Source organism: Limanda limanda, chromosome 16 (genome assembly GCF_963576545.1).
Source record: "Limanda limanda chromosome 16, fLimLim1.1, whole genome shotgun sequence".
Classification (NCBI taxonomy): domain Eukaryota; kingdom Metazoa; phylum Chordata; class Actinopteri; order Pleuronectiformes; family Pleuronectidae; genus Limanda; species Limanda limanda.
This window is the reverse complement of record NC_083651.1, coordinates 25,812,956-25,832,909: the sequence shown is the minus strand read 5'-3', so window position 1 is coordinate 25,832,909 and position 19,954 is coordinate 25,812,956. Positions and strand designations below refer to the sequence as shown.

Genomic DNA, 19,954 nt, shown 5'->3' with positions numbered 1-19,954 from the left:
TGCACACTCAGCTCTATTTAAATGATGTCCCCAAGGCAGAATAGCAGCATAAAAAAATCATTCTTATCGCTTTATACACCTACTCCTTTATGTGAGACAAAACAGAATCACACCAGGCAAAAACAAACATCATTTCCTATTTGGGAACTTTAATAATATAAGATCTTTAACAGCTGAATTTCAAGCTGTGACAGGTGGTGGATGACCTTATGAAAAAAGGAAAACACCATCACCAAAATATTAAGGTTTGTAGCTGTACGCTCCTCTAGTGTCTGGGCGAGGGTCTGCCAGAAGACGGCTGAGGGAGACGAAACTTTGCCATCTCTACATCCAGGTCAGCAAATGTGTAAGGGGTGTAGCAGTGGTGCTGGTAGTTTTTATAAGTGCTGTTGTCAAATGGCTCCTCAGGCTCTGGAGGTGCCGCTACGACAATCTCTGCGGGAAGAGGGGAAAAACAGAAGGGCATGTCAGAAGGTCTGGGGCAAAGATTAATATCACAAGTCTTCCTGCTCTGTATTTCAACAGAAATAGCACAATGTTAGCCAAATGAAATCCTGGTTCTCATCTGTGTCCTTATCACTCTTCCTATTTTTCAGGTAACAAAGGTTATTAATTTTGATCTGGTCATATCTGATAAGCAATAGAATGTGAACAAAATGTAGTTTACTTCAAAAACAATTTGGAAAGGTTCTTGAAAGGACTACACATTTACAAATTCACACATGTTGACAAAGGTGGTTTACAGTGGATCATGAGTGTGGAGACATACTGGTGTAAAAACCCTCAGGGAACATGTTTGTAAGAGGAAAGCATCAGTGTGAATGTGCTTTCACAGAGAAAAGTAAGCCCACTAGATAAAATAATACCAGAGGCATGTAAGAAATATATTTTCAAGGACACATCAATGTTTTATGAAGACTTGGATGGTTTTGATTACTCATTTGTGTAATGTCCTTTCAATACCAATACCAACCAGTAAGGTTAGAAACAATATATAAAAAAGAACAAAGTATCATACACATAAAACATCAGAGAAATACATTAAAAAACATTCATTAATTGATGCAGTGCTTATCCCAAAGGCTTAAAGGTGAGAAACAGGTGATAAAGTTAAGAACCCAAGTGTTATTGGTCATATTATGACCATGAGCCAGTTCTCTTTTTTTTAAAGCGTCTAGGTGATTTGTAATCCTGGTTCCAGAAATACTTCATCTGACTCCAATCACTCCCAGATCTGCTCATCCAGGTGCTGTCAGGGACAGGAGGACATTTAACACATCTTACCTACTACCACAGCCTGACCATGTGCACTCTCTTACTGTTAGCAATAGCAATACCTGGCACAGTGGAACAAAACAATGGTGTTATTACATGCAACCTTAAAATGAACTCATAACACCTGTAACCAGGTTTAAAATTTAGCAGTGATTGCCCAGAGCTGAGTCCCATAACCCATTTTCCATGAAACAGAACCAGTATGAACGGAAAATAGGCCAAAGTGAGAAAGATATAAAAATAAACTAATATGAATCATATTTTCTGGGAATGATGATGGATTTGGAAACTTTAAGATACAACTATGGTATGGTAGATTCCCAATCACAAAAGGAGTGGAATTAAACAGAAACTTGAGTAGGATTAGTGTCACAGTATGCAATTAGCAATGACACTTTGACCATACATTGACAGCATAGTTGTGTGGGTGGGTCGAAGATAAACAAGTCTAAATTGCAATTGGCAAATGCAACGTTAAAGAGTAGCAAAATGCAGCATGCACTGTCTAGATACATGCACACTATGCCAACCTGACCACAGTGAACAACTGTAATGGGAATTAAGATTTCACATTGATGAAAAAAAAAATTTTTTTTGAAGAATCGGGAATTACATTAAGAAAATCTGTGAAAGCAAAAAGGAACTAGCATCTATGGAGGAAGCTGATGCCTTACATGAATTAGCAGAACACAGAATATGTTAGAATGAGTAAAGAAAAGTTTGGTTATCTCAATGATCAACAGAGAAGAGAGAGAGAAGTGGAGATTTTGGGGAAAGAATGGTGTAGTGTATACCCTCAGATGGTTCAACTGTGGCCTCTGCCTGCAGATCTGCTTCTTCAGCTTCAACTATGACTGGAGCAGGGTCCATCAGCTCCTCGGGGCTTTCCACAGGTGCAGAAACCTCAGCTGGTGTCTCAGCAGCAACTAGAGCGGGGGCAGCTTCAGCTTCTAAAGGCTCTGTAGTAGCTTCTTCAGGGGCTTCTTCAACAGCATCTCCAAGGGCTTCGGCAGAGGCACAATCTGTAGTTTCAACCGGAGCATCAGATGGATTTTTTTCCGTATTTGCAGCCTCGGCCATAACTTTGGTTGGAGCTTCTACATGAGCACAAGGGACAGCAGGAGATGGAATGTCCTCTACCACTTGTGGAGCAGGATTCAAAGCAGCTTCAGCTAAGACAGTGCCGTCTAGAGTGTCTTCAGCAGCAGTGCAGATCTCAGAAGCAGAATCCACCAACTCATCAGAATTGACAGTGGGTGTCTCCATGGTAGCTTGAGCTGCTTCTATGGATGCTAAAACTGTTGGAGCAGTGTCCTGGTCAGCATCAACAGCAGGGGCAGGATTATCTACAATTTCTGGTGGAATTTCCTTCTCATCTTCCCTTGTGCCTTCCTTCATCTTTGATGTGACCATATGAACTTCTGCTTCTTCTTTCATTGATTCTGCTACTAGTGGTGGTGAGGTCTTGGTCTGGGTCCTCACTTCGGACTTCTCATCCCCAGAGCCAGTGTCAGTGTCAGAGTCAGAGTCAGAGTCAGAGTCTGAATCAGAGTCTGAATCAGAGTCTGAGCTGTCCAATGAGGATGAAGAAATATCAGCTGCTGGATCACCAAGATCAGAGGAAGCTGTGGTGTTTGGGACTACATCATCTAAGGGAGAGGCTGCAGTTGGATTGTCGAATGGTGATAGTGTTGTTCTAGCTGCATAGACCAGGGACTCAGCTGTTGTGTCAACTACAGATGGAGGAGTGTCATCGACAACCTGAGCAACATCTGGGCTGGGAGCTGGATGTGAAGAACCAGATGGAGTCTCTTCTGCCTGTGTGATAGCTAAAGATGGATCACTGGCAACAATGACAGGCAATATAGCTACTGCAGCAGTTTCTGCTTCTGTAGTGGCAGTGGAACTGGTCACTGGTACAGCTACCCCTATAGACTGTGCGGGGAAAAACCCAGGCTGTGAAAATCTAACTGGGAAGGCAACTGAAGTCTTGGAGGTTAGTAAAGTTGCTCTCTCCTCTGGTGTCTCTGCTGCTGAAGAAAATGGTAAATGGGACAAGAGCAGTTAATAACATAAACAGTGAAATTCCTTAGACTTCATCTTGCAACAAAATCTGCTTTCCCGGAATTAAATTGATTAATCAGAATAAAATAAAAAAAATTGCTTCCACACAATATTCAGCAATCAAAATACATGCACTTCCAGTACTGTTTTAACTCGTTTATGGCGTCAACGTATCTCCGTTCAGAATTCAACACAGTCAGAAACACAATCAGATACAATTTTAATAATATTCAATTTAATTTAAACTGAATTATTATGGGTAGAATGGATGACTGGAAGAGATAATTTTTAGACCTTTCTCTGTGAAATAAAGTTACATGTTAAGCTTTAAATCACAAACTATATATATATATATATCACTGTGGATAAAAAATAAAATACACAATAACAACCAGTTAGTAAAACATTTGACGTAAATTTTAAACAAAGGCAACATAATCAAAAGGTCTTACTCTTGCTCGCAGCCTTGGTCTTTTTGGTTGACTTGGCTGTCTCTTCAGCCTGAGTGCAGAGCGCAGCAGCTGATCCACTCCTCAGGACGCCCCAGCTCTCCAACTGGAGACACTGAACAAAAGCTCTTTTTGAGTAAAAGCCAAAACACTGACATGTACTGTCTTATATCATAACATTCTGGACCCTGATCATCAGATTGAATAATTTTTTTCATTTGACCTCGTTAACATGGTCATGTACATATTTATTTTGTCAACGTGCTCTGTCGACATTTAAGTGGTAATAGTGTTTGTTAAGTAAATCTAAAATGTTCAAGTCAACTGTATATAAATTGTGAATATATAAAAAGAGTAAATTTGAACTATCAGTAAAGCTGCACTGCACTCATCAGCACCTCCCACCTATTGTGTGGCATTTGATGGGTCTCTCATACAAGAAGATGTTCTTAACCTTGTCTACAGAGCTTTGCCTGCCTTGGTTGGTTATCCAAAAATTAAAACAGCCTTTAGTTAAACACAGCAGCAAATCCAGAATTTCTCAAAACCCTGATTGAGATGAAGGTAGTGACTCATAAGGCTAAGCTTTTGGGAAACTTCATTAAGTCATAAGCCAAGTTTTGCTTCTAGTTAATGTATGTAACAATGCAATCTGTTCGTAACAAATACACTAAAAGTATACAAAAAGATGACCACCAAGGTTCTCCACTCCTCTGTGTCAAACATCTCGATTAACAATGTTCCTGAGGTACCTTGAAATACTTGTGCACAAACCAGGATGAACACGGACACAGTCGGAATATTCCGTAGCTCAAAATAACACAAGATGAGACTATGACAGGAAGTTGTACTTTAATCCTTTCAGTGATTCACCATGAATAGCAACCAATGAGCTCACTGAGTCCAGGCACTGTATCTGTTGAATAAGAACTATAGTTTATCTTAAAATTATTTACTTTACAGTAATAGTCTTAAAATATAATGTAATACCACATATAACATATATCAATTGCAAACATCATGTGCATTTTTAAAATTATTTCTCAGAAACCATAGTGTCCACTAGAACTGTGCAATTTCTCTGACCAAGATTGCAGGTCATTCAGTAAAAGACACCTGAATTACTGGTAATGTAATGCAAGGTACGTTTGCATTTCTAAAAACGATATACATGTGTTGTTTCTAAGAAAACTAACGCTATAATGTATTACTATGTAAATGCTTCTGGTTAAGGTCATATTTTCCGACCAGACTATAACCATTACCACAGCACACTTGTGTCACCCCGGCCAATGTCAAATAAATTAAATGAAATGTATCAATAGTAAGTTTCAGAAGGATCATGTGTATAAATGTCATGGTGTTACGATGTGGGTAGGTAAGGTGTTTGTGAACAGATGCTAGCTGGTGGCTCTGAAGCACACCAACTGTTTAAGGGTCGTGGGTCAGAATTTCGCCTGCACTATCTTAAATAAACGCTATGCTGCTCTCCATTTGTGTATATTCCAAACACGATACATTAAAACGGCGGGAAACAAATGGATTGTTTTTACCTTGAAACAACCGTGTCGACCTAATCGCAGCATGGATGTCGCCATTTTGTGTTAACTGAAGGTAAACACAACTCTTCTTCTTCTTCTTCTTCTTCTTCTTCTTCTTCTTCTTCTTCTTCTTCTTCTTCTTCTTCTTCTTCTTCTTCTTCTTCTTCTTTTTATTTGCTTTTGGTAAACAACAATTTTGCGCATTACCGCCACCTGCTAGTATGGAGTGTGGCTCAGGATATCTTATTATGTATTCTATTAAAATAGAAAAACGTATATTCTCTCAATTATATTTGTTATTCTCAGATAGTAAAATAGTATTCGATAACACTTGCATTTTGATTTGTAAAAAAGGTTTCCCCCACAATAATCACACTTTCCTGGATCATGTTTTTCTTATTTGCAGAGTAATTTTTAGTCCTGTGTCCAAATCTAAGTCTTGATATTATGTGTCCTTCTTTTCTGTTTCTTCCTGCCCATCTTGTTTCTTCCAATTTCCTTTGAATTCGGTAAAACCATACTCCTTTCCTGTCTTCCTCCCATTGTTTCTGCCACATTTCCCTCAAGCTCTGTTTCATGGTAGTCTCTGCCTTACTGAGACTGACCGACATATCAGTGCAGCTATTTTCCGCAGCCTCCTTTGCAAGTTTACTACTGTCAGGCCCATTATTTGAATTCTGTATAAAGGTTTTTTGTATGCTGGCTAACATTGTCTTCTACACATTAACTGAAGTGCAAAAAATAAGAAACGGTAGTGCAAAGACTGTCCATGAACATTCAGGACACAGGACCTTTGTAATTATTTTCTGAATAGGAGACCTCTCACATGAACGCTGAGCTCCAGCAGAGTAACATAAACCTGAGAATAATCATATAAATAAGAGTAACCTAGAGCTTCAATCAAATTGAGAAAAATAAACAAATGTTTACTGCTAGAGTCCAGTCCAGTTGGCTGCAAGGTCATGACCCAAAATGTTAAATTCATTTGGGAATATTGGCATTTTTGTTCAGAAAAAGGAGTTGGTGAACATGCTCAGATGTTAAAGTGCTCCTCTGGGCCGTTACTATATCTCCTGCAGTGGAGAACATCCTTTCCACATACACACTAGGTATATTTTAAACTCTGAAACTCTCCTCGTCATGCTTTGCCAGCCAGGGGCTGTTACATATATAATTGTAAAAAAAAAAAAACAACCTTGTTTTACAGTATCGATATAATCGCAGGCGCAAAATATCGCGATACTGAACAGAATCGATTTTTTCCCCCACCATTACTTCAAAGATGTTCTATCTGCCCCTTTGAACAAATCAGCAGTGTATTCCTCTTGCCTTAATAAATCTTCATTCTCCTCTATCATAGTTTCTCTTCCTCTTTTCCCCTCTTCACTATTATTGTGTGACCTATGAAGTTTTTGCCAACATCTCTGCTTCTGAATTACAAAATCTCCTCCAAAAATCCATCTTTGTATTTTTTTAGAATACTCCTTACATTTGTTTGCAGCTTATTATATTCAATTACATTCTAGGGTCCCTGAGTCGCCATCCTTATCCCGTCACAAACCAGGTAATGCCATCCGCCGAATCCTAAATCCAACAATCGTAATTATAGCCTAAGTAACAAAAAAGTTTTCCGGTCCAACCATTAAACAACACACAACTTCCTCCCTCAACCAACGGTTCCCCCCTGTCTTTAATGGCAGGGTACAGACCAACTTCAAAGTTGCATAGGAGTGTGTAATATCGTATGTTTCCACCACAACTAGCTCATCTTTCTCTCCGCTAACAGTGTTGCAGCCAAATTGACCCCTTTTCAGACAAAACAACAGAAAAAAACAAAACATTCCCCCATGCTTGTGTGTTGTCACCCAAGTCCTCATTCTGATAGATCTCAGTGCAGCATTCGACACAATTGGCCATCACATTTTATTACAGAGACTAAAACAGTTAATTAGCATTAAAGGAACTGCACTAAACTGGTTTAAATCTTATTTTTCTGATCGCTTCCAATTCGTGCAAATTAATGATGAGTCATCTGTGCGCACCAAAATTAACCATGGTGTTCCACAGGGCTCTGTGCTTGGCCCAATTTTATTCTCATTATATATGCTTCCACGAGGAAACATTATCAGGACACACTCGGTAAATTTCCGTTGCTAAGCGGATGACACCCAGTTATACTTGTCAATAAAACCTAATCAATTAACTAAACTTCGAGCATGTCTCAAGGACATAAAAACCTGGATGACCCACAATTTTCTCTTATTAAACTCAGATAAAACAGAGGTTATAATACTTGGCCCTGAACACCTTAGAGATACATTATCTAATGATAAAGCTGCGATAGACGACATTGCCCTTGCTTCCAATGACAGTCAGGAACTTGGGAGTGATATTCGATCCTGAGTTTTGTCCTTTAATTCTCACTTAAAACAAATTTCTATGACCGCCTTTTTCCACTTGCGTAATATCTAAAAAATCCAACATGTCCTTTCGCAAAAAGATGCAGAAAAACTAGTCCACGGCAATGTTACATCCAGACTGGACTATTGTAATTCATTATTATCAGGCTCCAGCAGTAAGTCGTAAAAGACTCGGCAGCTTGTCCAAAATGCTGCAGCACGTGTCCTGACGAGAACCAAGAAAAGAGACCACATTTCTCCAGTATGAGCATCACTGAACTGGCTTCCGGTTAAATCTAAAATAGAATTTAAAATCAAAATCTCACCTTCAAGGGCCTTAATAATATAGTGCGATTTTACCTTAAAGATCTGATAGTACCTCATCAACCCACTAGAGCAATCCGATCCCAGAATTAAGGCTTACTTGTCGTCCCCAAAGTCTCTAAAAGTAGAATAGGAGCCAGAGCTTTCAGCCATCAAGCCGCTCTCCTGTGGAATAATCTCTCACTTGTAGTTCGGGAGGCAGGGAATGCCTCAACATGGGTCTTGTTGGTATGATTACACGGTGATTGATGATCATTGATCGAGCACCCATGAGGCTGAAAATTATATAGTAAGAACTCAGATATATATATTATGTCTATTCATAGGATAAATCAAAATACATTGTAACTTAGATCTGGAACCACTCTTTTGTTTGTTTCATTTCTGCCTCCTGGTACATGTGAACTTATCATGTATTGCACACCTTGTATGTAACTTATCTGGCTTGAAATTAAATTTAAAAATGTTTATTGTATTTTCAACTCCTGCATACGGACTGAAGTGGATTAAATAAAACCCTGGTTTGGAGAATACATATACTCTACTTGGTTATATTTTCAAATAAAAATAGCTGCAATTATTTTTTTCAGTTTGCTTGCAATTCATGTTCATTACGAGTGTTTGAGGAATTTAAATGCTAAAACGGAGTCACATTCAAGATTAATTTGCGATGTTGTGATGTCAGCATCAGAAAGAGGTATAAACACAATAGATATGAAATGGAATTTAATGTTTTCCTTATACTAAGCTCTGACATGGATGAATCTAAACAGTTTATGTCACAGCTCAATCTCACTTTGTCCGCCAAATACGTTCATCTACTACTTTATCTTCCACATCTAGTCATTGAAACAGGTCTAGTCTCAGACACAAAGCAAGATTCAAGAGTTTGCTGCAACTTGACAGTAAACAGACATTTAATGTTCCACTATGGAGATGTACAGGAAACAGGTGTCAGTAGAAAAGGTTCAAAGTGCTGATGTTCACTTCTGGGAAACTTCATCCAAGCTGGGCTCTAAAAAAAACACACACAAAGTAGAGCTGTTAGTCCAGAATCAAATTGTAATAACATTTATAGTTTGAAGTTCTCACTGTAGCAAAATATTTGACCAATCCATGTGTAGCAAAAGGAAGATTTAGTGCATTGATATTTGAGATTAGCTTTTCAAGGAACAGGCACTCAAAACAGGTCAATCTGAGGAGGGCTGTTTTAGACAGGGTAAAAAGGTGCTGTTTTAAATGATCCTTGTGGTATTTTGACCAGAAAATGTTACAGACATTTCATTAAGACCCCAAGGAACCATATCAACTTGTGGTAAAATGGGCATAATATGCCCCCTTTAAGCAAATGTAGGCATTCTATAAAAAGGTAGGTGGTTGTGTTGTCTCTCTTGCTGATGCCAAGTGAACATCTGTCCCGATCCCCTGACTTCTGCAATTGTTGAAGGTATGAGAGTGGTTTCTGCATTGTTTGTGCCCTGGTTTATCATTCATATGTTACTGTTTGAGTCATCTTCAGACTTTCTATCACGGATGACTGTTGGTGGGTTTTATCCACTTCTTTTAGTATTATGCTACATAGAGAAAACAGGTGCTTAATTTTAGGGAATTGCTGATTGTAGCCTACATGCAACATAGTCTCCTCTTGCCCTGCCCTGAGCTAACAGCATAAACTGATAGGTATGTAGCCAATTGGGGCTTCAGTTTGATTCATGTTATTATTCATGAGTTAAACTTCTTACATCCCACTGCTTTACATAAAGATGAAGCAAATCAAGATGGTGATCGTGCAGGTTTTTCAATAAGCGGAATATCTTATTTATATCCAGTAGCACATAAAACTGTAATTGAAATCACTGTGATAAGCATCTAAGGAAAATAGTTAATCAAGCAGACAAAACAAGTTTGACATGTATGTTTTCAGTGAGGGGCAGAAGTTTCTTTGGACAGGACTAATGTTACATTGAAGCTGACTGACTATTATATTAATCAATAGATACATCTGTTCCGTCTGTCCTTTAGTTGTGTCCCTATTATAATGTTGGTTGATAATGTCACTTTAACAACGTGATATATATGGCTGCTGATGACATAGCGATTGGTATCACCAAAAAATATCTCTCACACAATGAGAATACATGTTAACACATTAATGTAATGGAAACACAAACCAAATTATAGTCAAATATCTTTGACTATAAAAAGCCATTGACTTATACCCATCCAATGATTTTTTAATCAGCTGTAAAGCAGCTTTTAGCAGCTGCAACTGGATTTATTTTAGCGTTTCTCCTCCTTGAATTTTTCTAAAATATAAGTTTGAATCCTTGCTGTTAAATATGCAGCTCTGCTTGTCAGTGTCTGTGACTGGTCATAAGCTGTAAACAGTGTCCCTTACATGTGAATGTACACAGCAATTGCAGCTATTCAATAGTTTAAATAGTTAAATAATTTGCCTCACCTGTGAATTTGAAGTCAGGGAAAGATGTTAGGTCTCCACCACCATAGAGTCTCTGAAGCTTTGCAATCTCCTCTGCTAAAGCCTTCTCATATTCTGAACCTGCATCGACCAGCCCCCCAGCAGCCCTACAGGACAATGACAAAAAACAGGTGTCAGCTTAAGTCATTTCATTTACTACCAGCTTAAATGCACTTTACAGGCATGAAATCATTTCATGCGGATGAAAATTAACATTAAATTGTTCAATTTTTATTGGGATATTTTAGATGACAAACTTACGATGTATTAAGATATTAATTGATGGTGTCGGATCATGTCTGCGTGTCGCTCCAGTAATTTCAACACTGAGTCCGGACTGTGAGCGTCAAGTCTCGTGTTGTACTGAACAAATGTGAGTGCGCGCTGTCTTCACACACACGCATGCAAGCTGGAGTGAACGTCACTCACGTTCATCATATGAAAACTGAATCTTTCAATTCATCGTTCACTAAAAATATAACTGTTCCTGCACAACACTGTACAGGGAGCCACTGCAGAGGGGCTGAAGAGCTGCATGCGGCTCCAGAGAGGGTTGCTGACCGATGAACTAGAGCACGAATAAACCCCCCCCCCCCCGCAATGTCTGATTTAGCAGAACCTCTACCAAACCTTGACAAAATTAACTACAGTGCAACAGTACAGTTAAGTTCCTTAAGAGATAAATGCAGCGAGACTCACTGGCTTTTTGTCGAGTACTCGCGGATGGAGTCCAAGAAGAGCTTCTGAATTGGGTCCATTGGAGCTGATAGTCACAAGAAGAACAATTAATTTCTCTTCATAGAAAAACACAAATATCACGATCATGCATTTGGAATTTATATAGATTCAGCTATATCTGGTTTTAACTGTATCCCTCATGCAAAGAACAGCACTTGGTGGTAGAGTGTAAGCAGTTACAGTGGTCAGACAGAGAAAAATGTGTGAGAGGTTAAGTCAGTCTACATGTCAAAGGTTGCTGTGCTACACACATTCACAGCATTGTTGCAATATATATCGATTATAAACACTCTAGTAATTTAATACATTTAAAAATAAAGTCCAAAGAACCTGGCTAAACACAGTAACCAGTCTACAGTCACACCAAGTGCTTTCACCATCAAGGAAATTTCACATTTAACCTTTATCCATTAGCAAAATTGTTGGATCAAAGATGAAGGGACAGATTACATTTGACCTTTACCATGCGTTGCCATAATTAGTATGAAAACTTTCAAGGGTGGACAGGAATTTAAGATAAAAATAAATAAATATATATATATGTACATATATATACATATATATATGTATATATATATATATACATATATATAGTATAAAAAGGTCAGATGACAGTAGAAATTGTGACATACACCTTAACCAGTGTAAGCAGTACCCATTATATTATGTTTAGTACAAAATCAAGCAAAATAATTGCATTACATCACAACACATAACTTGGGAAAATTGGGAGTGCTAATGCTTTTTAACAGTGGACCTTAAACCAACAAAACTCCTGTAATTTTCAAAATTAAAAAAAAACAATGAGCAAACGGTGTGAAGAACAGTTCATGCAGTAAGTTTGATTGAAAAAGGTGAAAGCAGTTAGCAGGCAGTTGTTACTTAGACTAGAAAAAAAGTGTGTGGAAATACAGCAAGCCAGAGATCTCTAGACAACGTTCTATCACACCCGTTTTACATGTCAAATGGCTGAAGCAGCACAAACACATGAGAAAACTTGAGCTACATTTGTGATGACCTAGTAGGGGTCAGTTAGGGTTATATGTGCTGGTGATTATGGAGAAGGTAGGGTATTGTAAAAATGCATCAGGTAACACTAAGGAACTAATAGAAACATTGTGCAATGCTAGAACAAAAATGTGTTTGTGATGTTGGGCATCTTTACAGTTTATCCTTACACTCAGCACAAACAACTGTCGTTGCTTATATAAAAGGATGATAAAAATGACTGCTGGTCAATTGTAGGTTCCACAGAGGAAAAGAGAAGGGTTGGAGGAGAGGGGGAGGTTGTAGTTTGTACCCTCAGATGGTTCAGCTGGGGCTTCCACCTGCAGTTCCTCTCCTGCAGCTTCAGCTATGACTGGAGCAGGGTCCACCAGCTCTTCAGCACTTTCTACAGAGGCAGAAACCTCTGCTGGGGCCACTTCGACGGGAGAAGCTTCAGCCACGTGCGCTAGGGCAGAATCGACAAGGGCAGATTCAGCTACGGGTGCTGGGGCCCCATCGACAAGAGCAGCTTCAGCCACAGGCGCTGGGGCCGCGTCTACAGTAGCAGCTTCAGCCACAGACTCTGGGGCCGCGTCTACGGGAGCAGTTTCAGCCACAGACTCTGGGGCCGCGTCGACGGGAGCAGCTTCAGCCACAGACTCTGGGGCCACGTCTACGGGAGCAGCTTCAGCCACAGACTCTGGGGCCACGTCTACGGGAGCAGCTTCAGCCACAGACTCTGGGGCCGCCTCTAGGGGAGCAGCTTCAGACTCTGGGGCCACGTCTACGGGAGCAGCTTCAGCCACAGACTCTGGGGCCGCCTCTAGGGGAGCAGCTTCAGCCACAGACTCTGGGGCCACGTCTACGGGAGCAGCTTCAGCCACAGACTCTGGGGCCGCCTCTAGGGGAGCAGCTTCAGCCACAGACTCTGGGGCCGCCTCTATGGGAGCAGCTTCAGCCACAGACTCTGGGGCCACGTCTACAGGAGCAGCTTCAGCCACAGACACTGGGGCCATGTCTACAGGAGCAGCCACAGACTCTGGGGCTTCAGGGGCTGGTGCTGACTCAGGGACTGCTTCAATGGGAGCAACTTGAGCAGGCTGTTCAGCTGGTGGAGTGGTAGCAGTTTCAGCTATAAATGCAGCAGCTTCTGCAACAGCCTCAACCACTGGTACAGTTTCAGCAACCGCTTCCGCAACCGCTTCAGCAACAACTTCAATAATAGGTGTAGCTTCAGTGGCAGCTTCAGCAACAGACACAGCTTCTGGGACACATTCAGAGACTGTTTCAACGACAGGTATGGATTCTGTTGCTGAAGCTGTGAGAGAAACCCCAAGCACTGGATCAGCGACTGTTTCAGCTGCAGCTACGGCTGTCGCTGCAGAAACTTCTTTCTTGGGAGGCACATATGACTTGTGCTGGACAAGTTTCTCTAGATCGAAGTATGTTTGAGCCTGGTCTTTGTCTAGGATAAAGGAGGAGGGCAAGCAGACAAGATGCATTATTTTTTTTTACATGTGTAAATGGTTGGCATTACAAAATGTTCATATTATTACATTTTTCAAACTGAAGAATTTCTGGATGGTTGTCTTGTGATAGCACATAAGGACCATTGTAAGTGAAAATAAAAAAAATACTGAGTGAGGGTCATTATTATAAGAAAAATGGCTGTAATACACAGTATAGTATAGTATAGTACATACTATAGTATCTGATATATGTATATGATATGTACTGCTTTACAAGAAAATACAAAAGTAAAAACATCACAGGGCTACAAGTTAGTCACATGGACAAAGCAAAGGTATTGTAGAAAATTGTATGATAGTAAATACTTGAAGTATATGATCAAAAGGACCCAAAACTCATTCACACTGGTCAGCTGAGGAGGCAGTTAGCATGTGAAATAATATTCAAAAGATTTAACTGAAGTGTAGCTGTGATGGACACAATAATAAGTCTATTATCTTCATGTACAGTGGCAATGACCCAATGTAATGACCTGGGTTTATGCATTCATTGTAGAGCCTATTTATTGGCCAGTGTTGGCCTTTCTCAGATATCAGTATCCACGTACATGTTGTCTGAAGGGATATGCAACAATTATGCTTGGGGTCATTTTGAAATGGTGAGAACACTTAAAGGTTCAGTGTGTAAGATTTAGTGATATCTAGTGGTGAAGTTGCATGTTGCAGCAGAACACCCCTCAACTCAAACTCCCCCTCCAAACCTGGGGTAGCCTTCAGTTGTCAGTTTGGGCTACTGTTAAAAAAACATGGCAGCGTCTATAGAGAGGACCTGTTCCCGATGTAAAAATAAAGTATTTAATTATCACTAGGATTATTATATATAACATTTACACCAGTAGATCCGTTTCACCTCAAATCTTACACACTGGACCTTAAAACAGATTATTCTCAAACAAAGAAAAACAATAAAGTTGGAAAAAAAGTACTTCTTGGGTAATTTCTGTTCATGGTCCCAGAGTAGGTGACCTGAAAAAATATCACAGGGCAAAACCCATCATCTGTACTTAAAATGGCCCAACAACCTCAGCAGTTGGAAAAGCAAGATCTACTTGTGATTTTTGATGTACATTTGAGACACTTGGGTTTAAGATCAAAATATGAAATTGAGACAAGAACAGGAGTTCAGCTTTTCTTTAACAGAAGAAATCCAAGTCGAAAGCCAAGAATAGACATTCAGAGATATGAAATGTTTAAATAAAATAGATCTAAAAATAAGGCAACAAGAACCATCTGTAGCACACATGTTAAAATATATTTTGTTCACTTGGTTTGGGTCAAACAAAAGGTCCTTTGTCTGAGTTGCTTCACACATCTAGATATAAATTATATAAAAGCTTAAATTCTGAACTCTTTATATTCATCTATTGGCCTTCCACCCAAACTTGTTCTGCCTACACAAAAACAAATAGGGAAATAATTTTAAAAAGGGGACTTATATAAAGTGGTACACACTGGTTGTGTTATGGGCCCCTCATATTTACATATTACTGTTATTAGTCAACATAAAAGCATATTCATTTACATCTTACACCCTTAATTAAGATATTAGCTTCACAGTCATTTTATTTCTTATTATCTGACATGTAGGAAAGACCAAGAGATTGTGTAGAGAAAGAGAAAGAAAATCAGCATTGGTCGAGGGAGCTATAGGTTGAATAAAAGACAGCAAGTGCCAGTTGCGAACATATGGCAGTGAAATAAAGAGACAAATTTCCTGATTGTTTAATAGTGGTTACGTTCTTAAGCAGCTGGAAGAAAAAATTGTGATCGGCTCTCTAACAACAACAGATGTTTTGGTGCTGTGGTAAAAATTATCATTATGACACTGTCAGGACAAGTATATACATGCACAGGCATTGCCCCATCCAATACTTCTCATTAAGTTTTTAAATTCCACCCCCCTGCATGTAAGGTTAAGGGAACATCTGTAAATTAAAGCATCTACTGAGAGCTTGAATGTGAGGTTTAAGGAGAAACACCTCAGAAGCAGTCTTAAAGACAGGCCTAATTGTATTTTTACCATTTATTCAAATCATTTTTATTTACATGTGTATGTATATTTTCACGGAAGGAAGGAAAGCCCACATTAGCATTTGTTTTAATGAAAGTGCTTGTTACAACTTGCGCGAGGGTTTATCTAACAACTGAATATTTTGACTTCTTGACAGAAAATACCAAGATAAAGTGTGTAATCATTCAGCCTAAAATTACAGATATTTCTGGTCCATAACAGCCAGCACTAATCCCTGTACTGTTGTATCTACTAAGGAAATACAAATAACTTAAACACTGTTGCCTGACATGTTTCTCCCTTGACCAGCTCAATGACACTGTCAATGCAAGAACTAAAGAAACAGCTACATGTTTTGATAAACCTACCTGAGATGTTCTTTTTGGACGATTTTTTGTTACCACCAGATTTTGTGCTTAGGGCTACAGCTACAGGGGCTCTGCTTAGAGTACTCCACCTGTCAGCCTGCAAGCACTGTCAAAAACACATAGAACATTGATTTCAGTTACATTCTTTTCTCACCTCAGAGGAGTGGTAACTGAGTACTGTCAAAATGTCAAATTTACAACTAAGCAAAACCAGTTCAGCTAAACCAGGACTTGAAGGAGATAAAAATACAGCTGTGTGTCCAGCTTAACAAGTGGGGGTATAAGGAAGGTGCCATATAAGGTCTGCTCCACAGATGATTTAGGGAAATGCTACATAGTGTTTAGTAATTATCCTCAGAAAATGTTGGGAGTCCAAAAACAATCATCAGTCTAATTATGCAATAACTTCAACATTTTACTTCTAAAAAAGGACACAGCAGCTAGGTTTACATAAACAATGTGTTGCTTAAAATGGCAGCTTCAGAGGACACAGCAGGGGCATGTGTCAGTAACAACCCCCCTGAAAGTCAACCAACTTAAAAATGTGACTTCTTCCCATGCTATCATGAAAATCTAGTGACAGTAACATTTCTTTGTAGCTTAAAAAGTTACTGGGAACTTATTCGGTTTTGACCATCTTTTAAAAGTTGTCAGTATTTTCAAGATCATTGTCTCTGTCCTTGACAGTACACTTAGCCTATTATATCTTAGCCTACATTAAACATCTCAGGAGTGTCAGTATACACACAGACACAGACTTTGATTTCCAATTTAATATCCAAAACATCTCCTTCCAGTCTGATTTTATCATCTGTTTGTTCCAGCTACTCATTGAAGCTTGCGGTAAGTGTTTTACAGCTAATTTCAACTAAGCCTCCGTTTTTTTCATAGGACATTTTAAACATTAGAATCTCCACTAGAACATTCATTTAAGTTATGTGAGTTTCCATAGTGTCTGGTTAGAAAAAAATGACTTCAATCCAACCACAAAACATGTCCATTACTACTTTTATGCATTGTCAATCTCAAATGTAATCATCAAATCTATATTAATAATAACATTGACATAAATGCTCAGCCAACCAAGGTTCATATGAATATCAACCACAACTGACATGACCACATGCACTGACCCAGCTTCAGTCTATAGGCCTGGTGTTTGGTTTAAGCCTGCACCACTAGCTAACTCTCTAATAAACTCGCTCGCTCCATGTTATAACTTGTGACGTTGGTGAGTCTTGTTTCATTTGTCGGTCAGCTCAGAAATGTATTAAAAAAAAACACCAATTTAGAACGCATGAAGCTGAGGCCAGTGATAGCTCCACATACAGAGCATGGTGGTTAGCAGTTAACAGTCAGCCAAACATTTGCAACATTATTTCCAATTATTTAATGAAATAACGCTTAAAATGTATTACCTTGATACAACCCAGTCGTCCCATCCTCAGGAGCGTAGCTGCCATCTCTCCGTGCTGGCATTTAGTGAGCACACAAGAAGTTAACACAATGATAACCACATCGAAATATCTTGAACATGCATTTAGCAACATTAGCACCGTGCAACAAAACAGAACTGCAATGAAGACAACTGCTACGTCAACGTATCCAACCTTGTCTCGGTGAGACTAAAGGTAGCCTGTAAGAATCAGATCGCTGTTACCTTTGATTAAATGGTGCTTACAAATGTTCCCTTTCTGCAGTGCAGAGGTCCAGTAGCAACGCACACTGACTTGGTCACCTTTATGTAACATGTGACAGTGAACGCCCCCCTTCTGAGCAGCCCGTTATCACTATGCCTTTCACAGTCCCTGGCTTATTCAGCACATTAACAATTGTCCGTCATTAATGCTTTATGCATGTTGGACGTGGATTAGTGTTGGTGTATGTACCGAAAATGAACATTTAACAGTACATCTACTAAGTTATGAATGTTTTTTTCCCAACATTCCCTGCACCTCTGTTTTTACCTTCTCTGCTTATATATTTTATTTTTCTATCATAGTTAAGAAAGCTGAACTTGTGTACCTACTGTGTGAAACACCCTGTCCCCACTCAGGGAACAAAGCCAGCTTGTGTACATTCTGTACTTTTTCGATGGGGCGTGCCGTCTGTGACGTAAATTTACCGCGACAGACCAATCTTTCATTAAAAGAGGAACAGAACTGGAAACAACCATTATAATAATCATAATAATAATAATAATAATAATTAATATTAAATATGAAGCACCTTTTAAAAATAAGGTTTACAAGGGGCTTTACATGATTAAAACAAAAATAAAGCTAAATAAATAAAAACATAAATAAAACATTAAGAGCGGATCACAGGAAGGCAAGGCAAGTGTGTTTTAAGAAGAGCCTCAAATGAGGCAAGAAATTTCACCATTCCCGATCTCCTCAGGCAGGTTGTTCCAAAGTCTGGGGGCATGAATGGCAAATGCTCTGTCACCTTGTATACAAGGGGATTGTATACAGGTTGGTTGTATAACATACAGGAACATACAAACATACAAGCCAGGGGTGTTGTAAAATATAAATATAAATCATATAAATATCCTGTAAAGTTTAAAATATCAAAAGTTTTAGCAGCCTTTTTGTTAGATTATTTGGAAATTAAGTTTACATATCATAAAAACATAAAACAGGGTATTTTATGGATGAAAAACAAAAACCAAATACCACATTTTTCCAAAAAAGTGAAAAGTATGGTCAATGATAAACTTACAGACATCCTTCCAGTATTGGTGTGGGAGCAATGCCAAAAAAGGGTGCAAGACTGTTTCTGGATGCTCATCACAGAGAGTCCAGTTTGCAGGTAATTGATTTGCATGTGTCAAGAAAAATGTTGTGTCATCCACCAGTTGACTAATGATAACATCCCTACCGGCTATGGAGAAAATGCAAAATATGTTCTATTGAATCAAAGGCCTGAAAGAGGTTTAGAAAGAGGACAAAACTATCTTAAGATACCAGTTCAGAGTAATTAAGTATGTCCAAGTCTAACATTGTTAAAAATAAATATATTTCTCATAAAGCGTAACTGAGTCTGATCAATAATTGTGTCAAGGACTGCTTTTAGTCAACAAGGCAATCATTTTTTAATCTTTATCAAGTACAGAAATAGGTCTTCAATTATCGATAAAATTCAAAATGATTTGTAAAATTCTGCAGTTAAGCCATCTGTTTCCAGAGATAAATTATTCTTTAATTGGGCTATAGAGTCAGCAATTTCCTGGCATCCAAGAGGGTTGTAGCAGTAATGTTTTATCAATTTAATGACTATATTTTTACAGTCACATGCAATATGACTTCTTTGTCTTAGCCTTGTTCCAAAATCGAGTAATTGATTTCTTCTTTAACTGTTTTGGGTTCCAATAGGGAGTTATTTAGTTTCCAGTAGGGTTTATCAAAAGTAACATAAGACTCATGATTAAACCACATTTCATCACACCATTGTGTTTTCCCAAAGTTGACATCAGAAGATGTAGAATGAGTTTTGGTTGTTCAGCTAATAAGATCAAGGCTTTTCATGCCTCAAACCCCTGGTATTAAGATGAACTATAGACAAAGACAACTTCAATAAAGAACAAGAGAAAAAAGTGAGCAGCAAGTTCCAACCAGGTGAAAAGAAGACTGCAGCAACTATAGGGGAACCATGCTCTGCATCATTTAAAGAAAATACCAGTATAATTAACATAAATATGTGACAATCCAAATAAAAGTTCAGCGTCATTGGCCTTAAATTTGACCCAGAAAAACATTAACTATTTAGCATTGGTTTATTGAAAGCT

General features: G+C 38.8%; 2 protein-coding genes across 4 annotated transcripts; both read right to left on the bottom strand.

Moving 5' to 3' along the window:
• Nucleotides 1-129: 129 nt before the first annotated feature.
• ndufv3 (NADH:ubiquinone oxidoreductase subunit V3) lies at nt 130-5,487 on the bottom strand. Of its 2 annotated transcripts, none has more exons than XM_061089158.1 (4): nt 5,342-5,487; nt 3,792-3,903; nt 2,070-3,308; nt 130-435 (listed from the first exon to the last, which is right to left on the bottom strand). In XM_061089158.1, exons 1-4 carry the CDS (start codon nt 5,384-5,386, stop codon nt 266-268), a joined length of 1,566 nt encoding a protein of 521 aa, XP_060945141.1. In that variant the 5' UTR covers nt 5,387-5,487; the 3' UTR covers nt 130-265. The 2 variants fall into 2 exon arrangements, with proteins under 2 accessions (XP_060945141.1, XP_060945142.1); XM_061089159.1 differs by having other exon boundaries at nt 2,070-3,305.
• A 3,274-nt stretch (nt 5,488-8,761) lies between these two features.
• On the bottom strand, nt 8,762-18,258 carry si:ch211-140m22.7 (uncharacterized protein LOC570370 homolog). 2 transcript variants are annotated; one of them, XM_061088909.1, is made up of 7 exons: nt 18,194-18,258; nt 17,583-17,636; nt 16,165-16,270; nt 12,570-13,721; nt 11,231-11,294; nt 10,514-10,638; nt 8,762-9,067 (listed from the first exon to the last, which is right to left on the bottom strand). In XM_061088909.1, exons 1-7 carry the CDS (start codon nt 18,242-18,244, stop codon nt 9,036-9,038), a joined length of 1,584 nt encoding a protein of 527 aa, XP_060944892.1. In that variant the 5' UTR covers nt 18,245-18,258; the 3' UTR covers nt 8,762-9,035. The 2 variants fall into 2 exon arrangements, with proteins under 2 accessions (XP_060944892.1, XP_060944893.1); XM_061088910.1 differs by lacking the exon at nt 18,194-18,258 and adding an exon at nt 17,825-17,948.
• Nucleotides 18,259-19,954: the final 1,696 nt, after the last annotated feature.

Excerpts from the sequence above, each read along its gene's own strand:
- ndufv3 (XM_061089158.1), bottom strand. The coding sequence starts at position 5,386 with ATGGCGACATCCATGCTGCGATTAGGTCGACACGGTTGTTTCAAG. Across the intron at positions 3,309-3,791 it reads GACCAAGGCTGCGAGCAAGA|CAGCAGAGACACCAGAGGAG; the intron begins GTAAGACCTTTT and ends CATTTTCTTCAG. Across the intron at positions 436-2,069 it reads CACAGTTGAACCATCTGAGG|AGATTGTCGTAGCGGCACCT; the intron begins GTATACACTACA and ends CTCTTCCCGCAG.
- si:ch211-140m22.7 (XM_061088909.1), bottom strand. The coding sequence starts at position 18,244 with ATGTACACAAGCTGGCTTTGTTCCCTGAGTGGGGACAGGGTGTTTCAC. Across the intron at positions 17,637-18,193 it reads GGGACAGGGTGTTTCACACA|CACGGAGAGATGGCAGCTAC; the intron begins GTAGGTACACAA and ends ACTAAATGCCAG. Across the intron at positions 9,068-10,513 it reads CCCTGACTTCAAATTCACAG|AGCCCAGCTTGGATGAAGTT; the intron begins GTGAGGCAAATT and ends TGTTTTTTTTAG.